The 14,736-nt window shown below is 38.2% G+C and overlaps 1 protein-coding gene across 1 annotated transcript in view; it reads right to left on the bottom strand.

Annotated features, from left to right (window-relative positions):
- mapk1 (mitogen-activated protein kinase 1) overlaps positions 1-14,736 on the bottom strand; it is a 30,863-nt gene continuing 16,127 nt past the window's right edge. The window contains exons 2-9 of the mRNA XM_069178071.1: positions 11,739-11,921; positions 10,651-10,840; positions 9,955-10,071; positions 9,339-9,453; positions 8,579-8,710; positions 6,492-6,601; positions 6,181-6,309; positions 1-4,361 (exon numbers count right to left, since the gene is read on the bottom strand). Of these exons, the coding sequence (XP_069034172.1) occupies positions 6,193-6,309; positions 6,492-6,601; positions 8,579-8,710; positions 9,339-9,453; positions 9,955-10,071; positions 10,651-10,840; positions 11,739-11,921 (964 nt within the window). The 3' untranslated portion in view covers positions 1-4,361; positions 6,181-6,192. The remainder of the gene's footprint in view (positions 4,362-6,180; positions 6,310-6,491; positions 6,602-8,578; positions 8,711-9,338; positions 9,454-9,954; positions 10,072-10,650; positions 10,841-11,738; positions 11,922-14,736) is intronic.

Genomic DNA, 14,736 nt, shown 5'->3' on the forward strand with positions numbered 1-14,736 from the left:
TAAAGGTACAGTGTTTTTAATGAACGTCTATTTTAATGTCATGGCAGACTTGCAAAATAAAAATTAAAAAAAAAAGTTTTTATTTTTTTTAAAGTAGCAGTCAGTCTTTAATAATAGCAAATGCTTCGTTTAAGTCAAATCCTTCACACGACAGCAAAATCAAACTGACCGCTCAATTCAAACAATTTCTATGGCAGGTCAAACAGAAACCTTTAAAATACAACCAAAGATCTTTTTTCTTTTTTTTCTTTTTTATCTTTTAGAAATGTTAACTACACAATTAAAGGTTTATACTAATCAAAACATACAGAGTGAAGTAGTTCCACTGGAGACAACTTAAACGAGATTAGTGTCTGATAGAAACATAACATTCATTTTACAATAAAAATATCTGCACAAAAACATCATAAAAGAAATAAAAAGGCTCAAGGAAAAAAGGGTAATGCAAAAAAATATAAATGTTTGCCTTTCATCTTTTCAATACAGTCACGAATCACACAGCTGTGGCAACAAATCTCTTTAAAATTTACATAACTGAAAAATTAGGATTACCCACCCGAAAATCCCTCCCACCCCCAGACTTGATTGTGTTCATTTTTAAGAGCGTATACTGCGATTACAACGGATTCCCGACTAAACAAAAGCTGCACATCAAATCTTGGTCGTCAAGACTTCCAAAAAAGGCACAAACAGACAAGTTGCACAAAGAGCTCAGCAGAAGCTTGTTTTTTTTTGTGTTTTTTTTTTTTTTACAACTTTTTCGTTTTTTTTATACAACTAATCCCAGGAAGGTTTCCAGTGCCCTTAATGTTCACACTAACCCCCCCAGAAATACTATCTACAGGCAAGTCCCGGCAGGCACCTCGGATTACAAGTCCCATCCTAACTACTGTAGAAGCAGGTTCATTTAATAATCTTGTGACAGACGGGTGCATACAGCGAGCGTGAGGAGCACTGGGGCCAAATGAATCTCAACCTCACATAAACTTGTGAGTGCAAGAACTGTCATTTCGACAATGGAGTTTTGGTCATAAGCTTTGTTTTTTGTTTTTTAAATGTCATCAGTTGTATTTAATCTGTGGATGGAACCAAATTATTATTATTATTATTTTGGGGGGGTATGATTAAAGAGGGAGTTCAGATCACAATTTGTTTTTCAAACATATATTTAAATGTTTTTCTGGTAATACTCTCATTTTAAAAGGTCTAATATTTTATTGAGAGAACACTACATTGCACTAATTACAAAATTAAAAAAAAAAAAAATCAAGTTATTTAAGTTAAATTTGTTCCATTTAAAAGCAGTTGATTTTCAGAGGAATGCCCTTAAAAGGACTAAAGATTGTCAGTCGTTCAGGCTCTGATGCATCTTGAATAGTTTCTTGAAGACGTCTCACCTCTCATCCGAAATGCTCATTTCTAGAACTGAAGAAGCTTTTTGGATGAGCGCGCTGCAATGTTTAAACTCAAATGACTTTATTTCTTACTGGAATCTGTATTTTTCAGACAAGCTGAATTTAATGCTTGCATGGAGACAATCTGCACACTTTTGTGTGTTCATCTGACCTGCTTCTGAAATATGAGAAATTGCACTCTTTTCCATTTCATATATTCATAACTGATCGTTTTGGACCGTTAATGTGATAAAAAAAAAAATTAAAAAAAGAAGTTATCTAAAAGATTTAGAAACTTGTGATGGATGTTTTCCCTATTTTATGTTGTTTTTTTTTTTGCTCTATTAAATAATCTCTAAGTAACCTACAATTAGTACCAAATGATATATTCCTTTCAGAGTACTTCTTAAGAATATTAGAAATTGACAGACTCATAAAATAAAGCATTACAGATGTTGTTTTTTTTAATCACATACACACATTTGTCATGGAAGGTCAGTATATTGGTTTGACTTCTCAAGTGGCTGCAGTGATGCAGAAGTGTACTCGAGTGTGTCAGTACACAGTGACATCACAGATGAGTGCGGTCAGAGGTGCAACAGACTGACTGACCAACCGATTTATGGCTTGAGTGCATTTCAGCAGAGCTTTAGCTTCCTCTCTTAGCCTCAACTTCCCCACTCAGTTTCAGTCTTACATTATTTAGCCAGAACAAAAGAAAAAGTACAAAGCAAATGTGTGGTTCTCCGGCTCTGTCACCTGTGATGTAATTCGACTGGAGCCGCTCTCGCCCACAGAGAAGCATCAGAGAAGCATTTGACCAACTCAAACTTCACTCATCGTCTGACAGAACCAAAAACAAACACACAAAAAAAAATCAGGAGTTTACAGTTCCGGTTTACTTTTGTGACAGACAACATGCATTTCTGTCATCCGCTTGATATCTCTGAAACTTTCTTATTTTAGATTTAAATCTTAATTTTTTTTTTTTTTTAAATTTTTTTTTTTTAACTATAAGTGCCCAGTGTCAGATTCTTGAAGAATCCATTCAGGTACATTCGGACTTTAATTTATTTTAAGATGCTTTAGTTTCTTTCATTCATTAGGTCAATCATGTACACTTTACCAAATGAGCTTTTTTTTTTTTTTTTAAGTTGCAAAACTGCAACCAGACCAAAAGCTAGGTGTACCATGAAACTGAATACATTTGAGGCCCACTTGTAAACAAGCTGAAATGACAGCCGGTAGACGCTGTAGTGCATCTCATGGAGTGACATAAAGTTGTTGAAGCCTCACAGCTTCTATTTTCAGTTTTTTTTTGTCACCAAAAGTTTCCAAATCGTCACATATAATCTTTAAATTCCTTCCACTTGAAATGAAAGCTTCAAATTCAACAGTCTAATCAGCAGTTACTGACAAGTGAAAATATGGTCTTGACTTCTGCTGACACTGCCAACTGAGATCAGCATTAATTGTGCAATTTAAAGCAAAAAAAACAAAAACAAACATAATCTATTACATTTGAGTAAGTATTATTCATAACCTTATCATACCTGGACCCCATTTCTGGCGTTCAGGATACTACCGGTTTTATAGTTTTTGTGATTGATATAAATACAGATATATGGTTTTTCTCCTATTTGCAACCATAATAAGATGTCTTAGTATGCAGGTGGAGTTTGGCTAAAAGTAAGATACAAGTTTTTAAAAAGAAAATACAATGTCTACAGAAAAAAAAAAAAAAAAGTCAGGGAGGATGCTAAAGCAAAAGAAAAAAAGACAGGACAAAAAGCACCGTGTGTTTGGGAAACAGAAAGTGTGATTTACCACAAAAGGTAGAACGGAAAGAGCCTGGGCGCTCTCCCTCAGATCTGCCCGGCTTGTGTGGCACTTAACATTGTCGTCTTTGTATACAGAGCTTATAACAGTCATGCAAAGGGCACAGTATTATTCTAACAAGGCGAGAGAGAAATCAACAGAGACCGAAGAAGAAGAAGAAAAAAAATAATAAAAGAACACGCGACAGGAAGAAAAGGGAGGCACAACATTTCCTCCAGACAAATCGAGTACTTTGTGAAAACTGAATTCTCGTCCTGACGCAGTAAAGTTTCCCCCACAACATGAAAAAAAAAGAAAAAGAAAAAAAGAATCTTACAGACTTGAAGGAAATAAACTTTTACTCGCTATTCTCATGGCTAAGGCAGAAATTGATGGTGAAACCTTTAAGCGCATCTGGTACATTTCTAAATGATCTTACTGAAAGCCAATGAGAAACGAGAGAGATGAAAATGGGTATTTTTAAAAAAAGTTTTAAAGAAAAAGGTTAGAAATTCATCAGATTCACCCAATGTCATCATTCTTTATATGTATATGCATATACATATACATATATATATATAAGTATATGTATATATACGTATATGTATATATACACATTCATATATAACCCTGCTCTTTAAAAAAAAAAAAAAAAACATTGTTAGAGAAACTTGTGATGATTGATTTTTATGTAATCTGGCGTTGTTTGTGCAACGTAGAACCACAACAGTTGCACCAAAAAAACAAAACAGCTACTCTATCACTGTCATTCAACTGGGCATTAAAGGTCTTGAATAGTAATAGCCAGAGCCAAACACCTTTGAGACACACCAAAAAAAACTATTATACCTTGGCTTAAAAGATTCACCCCCAAGCTGTATGCAGTGATGCACCGACCCCCTCCCCCCCGCTCCCTCCCCCACCTCACCTCTAAGAAAGAGAAAGAAAGAGGGACAGAATGACTGATTGATTGATTCCTGACGCCATTCCTGAGCAAAGTGGACTTGACGAGTGAGACCCAAGGAATCCAGGTGATGAGGACAACAGGAGAGGAGAAAAAAACAACAACAACAAAAAAAAAGCAAAACGGCGACAGTGTGGAGGCGGGGGTGGACCAGTGGCAATGCAGAGGCCAGTCCACAAAATCACCTGGAGAGGGAAGAAAACAATGGCGGTGTGAGAAGCTCCAATATAACAATACATGAATATGAACATACGTTGCTCAGCAGAAAGAAGACACGCGAGAGTGACTGCAAGCAGAAGATCAGCGCAACGCAGATACTAAAAATAAAGAATTAAAATGGAAAAATACATTTTAGAGCTGCAGTGCACTGCTCTCATTGAGATGTCACACTGTGTTCTCCCTCAATACACTTCTGTTACGCTTCAAAACGCTGCCGAGAGGAAACAAAGTCATTATATAGATCCCATATAAATTACAAAGCAGACGATAGGCTGTAAAATGCAGAGCTGATAGTTAGTATGACAACGAGAGGTCTGCCGGGGAGCAGCTGCTGGTGAGCAGAGACCGCCACGTCTAAGGAGTGTCAATATCTACAGACTCTTTTTTTTTTAATAATGTAATGTATTTCCAAAAGGGTTTGACTAATGTTGATTAGGGTTACATAGACAACGTTTTAACCTAAACTCAGACTTATTATTTGAATTTTTTTTTTTATATAAGCCGGTAGCTACCTTAAAAAAAGAACTTCCTGCTGCACTTATTGGTAATTGCCAAATATTACATCCCACAAATAGGATTTTGATAATAACAGCTCAATAACCGTCATCGCCACTTTATAGGTTGAACCCTATCGTTTCTCTTTTGGTTTGTTCTGGTTGAAGTCCCAAAAAAGAAACGTAAAAACTTGGTCCAATTACTGGAAATGATGTGCAAGAGCTTCTGAAGAAAAAAAAAAATGACCACAGGTGGCCAGATGGTGGCGCTGTCATATCTGAAACGCCTCTCGCACTGTAAGGACATAACTTGTCAAAATTTGCATTAAGCTTCTCTAATATCCTATTTGGTTTTCAATATCAAGACCAATAACATTTCACAAGGGGCAGAGTTTAGCAGGAAATTGGCCTCAACTCAGTAATCATTTGTCCAATTATCATAAATCTTGGTAGATGTCTTCAGTCCATGTTTGGGAATAACCCCCAAAAAGTATTTTGAGGCCAACCCCCAGGGGGCGCCAAAACAAAAATGGACTGATCAACCATCACCTAAAATGTTTAGTCTTAGTTATTGCTGCACAAGGACATCACACTAAATACAGTCTCACACACTTTTGCCACCAATACTGAATAATGTTCCTCAATAAATAAATAAATGACCAAATATCATATTTTGGTCTTATTTGTTTAGTTGGATGTTCTTTATCAAATTTTAAGAGGTTTAAAAATCTGGTGAGGTTTTAGGTGATATATATTGGGAAATATAGAAAATTCTAAAGGTTCACAAACTTTCAAGCACCATAACAACTTAATAAAAGATCGAAATACAGAATGGTTTGTTTTGGATAGAAACAATGAAGGCCATCCCTGCTTTGATGGTGTAAATTTACACTCAGTGCAGATGAGACGGTTTTTTAAAGTGGTTTATCTTTCTGAAAGTGCTTTGCAAAAATACAAATTTAAACATATTCCGTGAGGTCTTGACTGAAGCTCCAAAGGGTCGAGTTGTTAAATTTGCATACATTGGTATGCAAATGACGGTAGATTTTAAAGCTGCAACACCACTCACTCTACCGCCTGTTGCAGCAGCAGAGTCGGGACAGTAGTGGGATCTTGCAGTCTTTTTGGCCTTTGACAGGTTGGTTGTTTCTGCACTTCCCTACAGCGAACAGCCGTACCTGTTGTGCACTTCTGAACACTGTCCCTCCAATTTCTGTGTCAGCAGCCTCAGCGGGGGTGATACTGAAGTACTTTCGGGTCGGTAAGCATGACTGCAGCAACGAGGACGTACCCATGTGAGACGTTAGGACCTAAAGCCGGGCTGGAAACGTGCAGTTTCTTCAAAAATGAGTTCCTTCAGTGTCTCTTTGGGTAGGTCGTCCAGCTCCATGTCAAATTTGAACGGGGCCTCGGCAACAGGCTAGACGGGGTGGCAGAGAGGACACGTGGAGGTGAATGTACAGAGGACACCCCAGGTTTTAAATCAGACTTTAGCAATTTAAGAGAAGCATAACATATTCAGTAACATGGAATGAGGTCTTCTCATTCCAAGCGAGCCAATATAGCACGAGTTGATACTGAACAGCCCCAGATGACTCTCACCTCATCTGTAGGGTCGTAATATTGTTCCAGGTAGGGGTGCGCGAGGGCCTCCTCCACCTCGATCCTCTTGTGAGGGTTAAAGGTCAACATCTTGTCCAGCAGGTCCAGAGCTGCAGCAAAAGGATGGAAACATTTGATCAGGCAAAGGATGAGCCGATATCCGAAACAAAAAACAAGCACGTATGCCCACTGGAGGACACCACAACATCGTACACTGTTGATTGATGGAAATCGAAAGCCGTCTAGTTTTGCTGAGCTGCTGCATGTTTAGAACCTCAATATATTGTAGTTTTATATACCGATATAAAGGAAGTGTCGTACAAAAAAAACAATATTTTCTCTGTTGATGTGCAGGTAATATTACAACTGATTAAAGAACTGGGAGGTCGAAATGGATCAATCAGTTGCAACCTCCCTCCCGTTCGAGCTGCACTCTCGTCTTTGTCTGGTTTTTTGTGACGACAACAATAAGAGTCTCGGTTGATTACATGAGTAAGAATGATCTAATAGAATCTGTCAGACTGTGCTTTATCAATTGGAGGCATATCAGATTGTGTGGTGACTCACAGCGCTGATGTCAACAGAAAAAAAGTGTTAGAGCAGCATGATGTCATCTGCTTGTGTCATCGATCCGAACAACTCGTATGTTCTAGAACCGCAGCAAAACAATAAACAAGCTTCGGTCATATCTATTTCCTGAGTCTAGTTTCCTTGAACTGTATTCAAATAATGCGCATATAAAAGCCACTGTATCCTGCAGGACTTCCTGTTGTCATCCGATTGGTTAGTTTGCAGACATGGGTCTTAAGCCAGCAGACACACTGTAAGAATTTGGTCTTAAACGTTTAAGTTTATTAAGTTAATTTGGCCACAGGCTGATTTTGTTTCGTTTTGTTTGGAAAAAGTACTAAATCATCCGTCAGTGGACGCGTCTCATAACATGAACTTGGTCTACTATTTTGGATAGATGACTTCAGAGTTTTCTGTGTTTCTTTCATGATTGTCAACGTAAATCTCAAAAAGTTCAGCAAGGGGCTTAGCATTTATTATCAAAAAGAAAAAACATTCAGATGTATCTAATTGGCTATAATTCTTACTTTTTAACAGCTCGGGCAATAAGAAAATACTCTCAACTGATTATTCTTATGTACAACATAAACAAATAAAAGCTGTCGATTTGGACAAGTGCAAGATATTCATAATGAACTTAAATGAACCATTAAAGCCAGCAGTGCAATTTCAGCTTTGCAAATAGCACAAAGAATAACACTGCCTGTGTCCTGATCAGTGCAGAGCTGGGTGAGATATATATACAAGATCTATATTTTACAATAGAAAGTAATTACGTAGTCCCTTCAAGGAAAGTAGAGTTAGCCTAATTTTGGGTAGATACATTTTGCTTATTTTAGTGACACGAATGAGCTGCAATTTATTATGAGGAGCATAAAGGTGCTTCAGAGCTTTTCAAACAGCTGTGGAGGAAGAAGCAAGACACTGTTTGAATATTCAACTATTTACATAATAGGTTAAGAAATCAACGATGTGTATGGGAACTGACAAAAAAGTTAACGCTTAATATGTACAACCAGGATGAATACGCGTACCATTACATCCCCAAAAAGAATCAGTTCGAAAAACAAATAAAGGATAAAACAATAAACTGCTATATATTAGCACCAATTTTTCTTTATCATTTGGAATGTGAAATTCCATCATGTAAGTTGATGTCACTGTTGACACATTGCATTTCTAGTCATTTCTGTCTACCCGTCAGTAAGACGCTTTACATGAGGGTGCAACAAATCCTGAAAATCAACAAGGTCCCAACTCGGCCTGTAGGACTGCAGTGATGAGAACACGACATCTCACCAGCTCCACACTGTCCAAACACCGCTACTTGTTTTTGCTTGACTTGCCGTGACTGTGTATTTTTTCCCGATCCCTCTCCATAAAATGCTTTTCTGTTCAGAAATTGTTCACTAGTGGTCAAAGATTCATAATACTCTTTTACTACTATTTCTTTTTTCAAATTACTATTCTGTGATCAGTGGGAAATATGTTCATGAGGAGGTTTTGCTGGCTCTGACCCTTTTGATCAGCGTTGGGGAAGAGGCGGTTCCAGGGCACTTTGCAGCGCAAAGGCAGAGACAGAAGATAGTTCCTGGCCTTGATGTTGATGATGCAGTTGAGATCCTCCTGAGAGGGTGAACCCAGGATCCCTGAGGGGGAAAAAAAAAAAAATCATACAAATAGTTCAGAATTGGCAACCAAGTATCGTGATAGTATTGAATGCAGAGATAAGGGTATCATCCCACCCTGAGGTGCATTAAGCAACAGATTCATATTTTGCCTTAACTTACAGGAAAATGTAGAAGTTACTTAAATAAGTTATGGCAACCATGATATATCACAAATATTTGTTGCAATATTTCATGTGGTAAATGTCTAAACAGCTTGCACAACAGCAAACGTGGTTTACCCTCAACTAATATTAGACATTCAGAACACATTAAGGAAAATATCCGCAGACTGTTTGATTAACCACTGTATAGGTACACTTCAAAACATTGGTGGGAATATGATGGCAGTTTGATAATCAAATATTTCAAATATAAGTCTTTGTTAACTTGCACTTTAACACAAACGATACCAGATAATTCACAAGATGCCAAACTGGGTTTTATTTTTGCAACAATAGAGAAGAATTAAAAATGTTCTGTAATAAATACCAAAAAACAAAATTGTATAAACTCCAAAAGAGTTTTAATTGGTTCTCTAACTATGAAAACAACAACCACAATACAAAAAACCCCCCAAAAAACATCAAGCTATAAAGTGAATTGTTACCCAAAATGTGGTTGAGTTGATCCAGGTAGTGCTTCCCGGGAAAGATTGGCCTGTTGGAGAGCATCTCAGCCAGGATACAACCCACTGACCAAATGTCTATGGACTTGGTATAGCCCTGGGGGAGGGAGGGGGAGAGAGAGAGAGAGAGAGAGAGAGAGAGAGAGAGAGAGAGAGAGAGAGAGAGAGAGAGAGAGAGAGAGAGAAAGAGAGAGAGAGAGAGACACACACACACAGGCAGACAATTTTTTTTTTTAAATTTAAAGATCAGTTGGTGATCAAACCTAGTAATAATACAGTATAGTAATGAGTTAAGTATTTTTGAGTGGCATTAAAATAAATGCTTTAATTCTGACTGTTTTTTATTTTAACTGCTTAGATTAGATTAGATTAGATTATCTGTTTGTTTCAGAAAGCAGAATTTAAGAAATAAAATCAGAATTAAAAAGTTAAAAGATCATTTTGACCCAATTCTTAATGCAGTTAGCATTATGGCCATTCCAGGTGACTAATTTCTGTTTACTTTTGTTAAGATTCAGAAGCATTTCAAATAATTCGTGTCACAAACTGCATGTCATCCCTGACATGTCAATAGTTCACAGCTGGTGAGGACACTCACTTTGGAGTTGAGCATGATCTCAGGAGCTCGGTACCAGCGAGTGGCTACATACTCTGTCAGGAAACCGGTGTGGTCGTGATCGGGGTCAGCCACACGAGCCAAACCAAAATCACAGATCTGCAGAAAGAAGAGTGACAAAACGTCAAACAGCTGCAACATCAGAGAACACGGGATCCAAATCTTAAGACCGTATATAAAAGTGGATGTAGTTTCCGGCTCTAAAAAAAAAAAAAAAATGAGGCTGATGTGGAAGTGCCTTAAACTGCAATACCAGCGAATGCCACTAGAGGTTGGCTCTAAAAAGCCACCGTAGACTCCAATTCAACTAGTCTCATAAAATTCTATGTCAATAAAATTTCTCCATGGTTTATCTGGTTTTGCGAGCTAAAGTTATTCCTTCTTATTAGTTTTCTGGCCATCCATCTGAAAATAATCTTGTCATATTTGAAAATAGGCTTCTTTGGGGGGCGTGTCTGTTTGATTGACAGGCCTGTGGTGCAGTCAGGTTCATATCAATGACTACAATGAAGAGGCCTTTCCACAATGACACGAATGAAATCTGGGGATGTTAAGATTGGATGTTGGTAATTGTTTAGCATAAATACAAATAACCAGCTTTAATAAGTGAATGAAAATACGCCGTTTAAAATCAGTTCAACCTGTTCGAAGGGTTTTAACCTCTGTTTGAGATACTACCTTGAGATCACAGGTGGTGTTAAGCAGAAGGTTGGAAGGCTTCAGGTCGCGATGTAGGACGTTGGCAGAGTGGATGTACTTGAGCCCGCGGAGGATCTGGTAGAGGAAGTAGCAGATGTGGTCATTGCTCAGGTGTTGAGTCTTCAGGAGCTTGTACAGGTCTGTTTCCATGAGATCCTGGACAATATATCTGCACAGTTCCAGGTTAAAGAGGTTGTACTTTCATGTTGTGGAAAACACACTCATGGCTTCTATTAACTTATGAGATACAGTACAATGTTCTGTCCATAGGAGTCACATTTCTATTCCTACCTACAACAATGAGATCACTTGGTATCCATTAGGGCTGGAGAATCTTGTGCACAGGTGTATTTATTACAAAATAATTTGATTTTATTGCCCTAAACTATCCCAACCACATTTAGGTTTTCCTGGAACACTCAAGATTGGAGTTTGGATTTCAACATTGCACAGAAAATGAAAACCCTTGCACGAAGTCACTGAGCCAATTATCTAGAGTTTGAACAAGCAAACTGCTGACTGTTTAGTATTTTGGGCAACTTCTCAATTCAGTCAAATCTCAAAGTCCCTGAGGTGTTATGATGGTGTAATGAACTGGTGCTCTTGTGGCTACAAAGTACACAAAACATTTGTGTACAAGTGTTTATTGGGTTAGTTGCTCATGTTGGCAGGCATGAAGCACCGAGTTAAGTAGCAGCGAGTTGAAGTCAGTTATTTCTTTTGAGAAAAAGTGTACACAGTGTAAAACTACACACAGCGACTGTGGACTCAACCAGACTTTGCTACTGTTGGGCTTCAGTGAAGAGCGTCTCTGCCAAATGTACAGCGACAGGTGGTTATTATGTTATGAAACACAAATGAAAACACCTACTCAACCACAAATGATGGAGTGTCAGACAAATCTCCCCGGTAAGCTGAGAAAAACCATCAAAAACAAATATCTGAACACAATATCAACGACTTCTAATCCAAAAACAACATTAGTAACGCAATTCGGGGCAAACCTGAAGGCTGTAAACTGAACCGCCCTACAATCTCGCGATCAGACCACGTTTCAGTTAGGATACACATCCTTCATCTGGTCGATGGTTGGCGTGCGGATGATGTCATTGATTCCAATAATGTTCTCATGCTTGAAGCGCAGAAGGATTTTGATCTCTCTCAGGGTGCGTTGGCAGTACGTCTGGTGCTCAAAGGGGCTGATCTTCTTTATGGCAACACGTATCTTGTTGTCCCGATCATAGGCAGAGCTGCATTACAGGAACAAAGCACATTTTTTTTTTTTTTTTTAAGTTAAACAAATAAACACAAAAGGCTACAATAAGACCAAGTTGAAGGATAAAAAAAAAAAAAAAAAAAAGATCTAAAAAAAACAAACAAATTTGCAGTCATTGCAGCATTAATAAAACAAAAATTAGAACTCATGTTACTAAGCTGGCTGTTTACCTAACCCGTTTTCTTTTTTTTACTTTATGTATTTACTTCTATGGGGACAAATACTATAAATAGCATGAACTGCATATGCCACATAGCTTTTGTTAGCTCATGATGCCTATCCCTAGACGGGCCTTTAAAAACACATGAAATCCCCCAACAACAAAAAATTAATTACAGAATAAAACACAAACTTCTACAAGAAAATACAAATAAAAACAGCCCAGTTTGAGAGTTCTTCGTATTGATACATCAACCGTGAAAGTCTTTTCAAAAATGAGTATAGGAGAGGGCACTTTGCAGTTCCCAGTTCCTTCATCATTACCTCGGTTTTCTCTGGAAGGGCCTTGAACTGCAATTTTCTAATCCAGTCTTTATCCAGCAGAGATTTCGTTTAGTTTAAATGTTTAGTTAACATTTTATTTTTACATTACTGAAGATATTTAAGTATTAGTTTTTTAAGTTTCATTTTAAAATTCAGAAAAGCATTTATATTTTAAATGACAAAATGTTGTTTTTACAGAATATTATAAAAAAAAACCAACAACAACAAAAACCATATATATTCCTGACATCAAAACACAGAGAAGTTAAGAAAGAATGAAGAACACAAACATCAGTCAAATCTCTCCTGTCCTCTTTCCTCCTCCATCTGCTGCGAGTAGAGCGAAGGGGGGCTGGTTAAGGGGGGGGGGGGGGGGGCTGGTTAAGGAGGGAGGGTTGGTTAAGGAGGGAGGGCTGGTTAAGGAGGGGGGCGGGGGGATCTGGTTAAGCAGGGGGGGGGCTGGTTACTTTACAGTTTAATTAGTTTAAATATAAGCAGGGCTGTAGGGCTATTTATTTAAGCATCGGAGCACATCTGGGACGCGCCCAGGCGCACACATGGTTTAGTTGCGACTCATTTCTAAGGTTGTGTCACTGCTGTGATGGCAAGTTTACAAGATGGTAGACGCCATCTCTCGTGACCCACGTGGGTTTTATTATATTTGCTGAAGGTTGCTTGTGTATGTACGCATGCCGTTTTGCTGCTGGTATTCTAAGGTAAGGCAGGTGTCTAAATCTGTAGCAAAGGAACTACACGCTGCATACATACACAACAGGCAGGAATGAAATGCTCCATTATTCATTACAGTTTTCTGAACACAAATGTTCAAGAAAACACTTATACAAATATATTAAAAAAAAGTTTTACAACCGCAAATCGTTTACAAGCATGTACAAAATCGAAGTTCTAATGCTGAGAATTATTTGTGAACATCACTTTCCAAGATCAAAATCTCACCGACCCTAATCTGAACCCGCACTCAAACAAGGAGGGTTTGTTTTAAAAGTGTGAGTACTATGTGTCTGACTGTGCCTACACGCAACACACTAATTGTTTAGTTCCGATGTAAATTCTTGGCCTTGCCTGTGTTGAGACACCTCCTCCACACAATCCCAGGTACAGACATGTCTACTGTTGAATATGTGGCTCCCTTCACGTTTAATGGCTATTTCACCCCATTCACGCTCACTCTGTCGGCGATATTTTGGATTCCCACGCCAAGGTTTAAAACTGGAATCTTGTGTACCAACCCGAGCCACAAATATTACGTCATCGCAGTATTGTCTTCTACATCCAGTAAAAAGATGCGAGGGTGTTTGCCTGGCTTCACATGCTGTGACCTACAATTAAATAGTCAATCATCATTTGTAGAGTAAATGAAATGATTGGGTTCTTGAATATTAAAGATCCTTGAGGTTTTAAATGTGATAACACAACTTCAACTCACTTACTTTTTGTCTGCAATAAAGACAATTTACAGTTTGGTGTTTGGTATGCAAAATTTCCAGTGCGCAGAAATGGAACCATCTGAACAAAATACAATGGAACTTGTATTGCCAAGAAAATGCAAATTACTACTGCCAGCTCATCTGATCCCAAACTGTTGCAACTTGCTTGCCAGTTCGCAAAGTTGTGCAATACAGCTGTATTTTAGGTTGACAAATTGGGAAAACCTGCAATATTTCACGTTTCCTTTGGTTCTTTAGTCCATCATTTACATCCAGCCAAGCACGGTTTTATTTCTGCACTTTACAAACAACAGAAATGACTGAAAAACACCCACATAGTGGGACAAAATAAGAAAATGAGTTGCTATAGTGATGGCGGTGTAGGGACTGAAACATAAACATGACTGTGCCAGCCTCCTGCAAGGGAAAGATGAGTGACCTTCCTTTCCACTTGTTTGAAAGGAATGTGTGTGTGTGGGAGGAAAGTAAATAGTTCTTCATGTAACTGCTCTACGCGAGTAGATACCATTGCTTCCAGAGAAACAGGAAGCTACAGGACATCACCAGAGCTCAAATCTGATCCAGGTCAGAGCCATATTGGCACAGACGATACTGTATCTTAAAATCTTAACAAGACACTGGTACAGTGTCAACTAAACTTCTGAAACAGCTAAATGTTATCGTGCATGATGTTAACTCGCAAACAAAACATCTTAACAAAACTGGCCTAATGTGTTTATGCATTATTTGATAAGGTGGAGGTAAAAACTGTGCCTACTTTAGCTGCCTTGGTCTCGAGCTAGGCCAAGCCTGGGCTGAAAATATCTCCCAGGATTTATGATGACTGGACATACAGTC

This window comes from Embiotoca jacksoni, unplaced genomic scaffold (assembly GCF_022577435.1).
Source record: "Embiotoca jacksoni isolate LCO1_2020_lvr unplaced genomic scaffold, fEmbJac1.0.p SCAF_8, whole genome shotgun sequence".
Classification (NCBI taxonomy): domain Eukaryota; kingdom Metazoa; phylum Chordata; class Actinopteri; family Embiotocidae; genus Embiotoca; species Embiotoca jacksoni.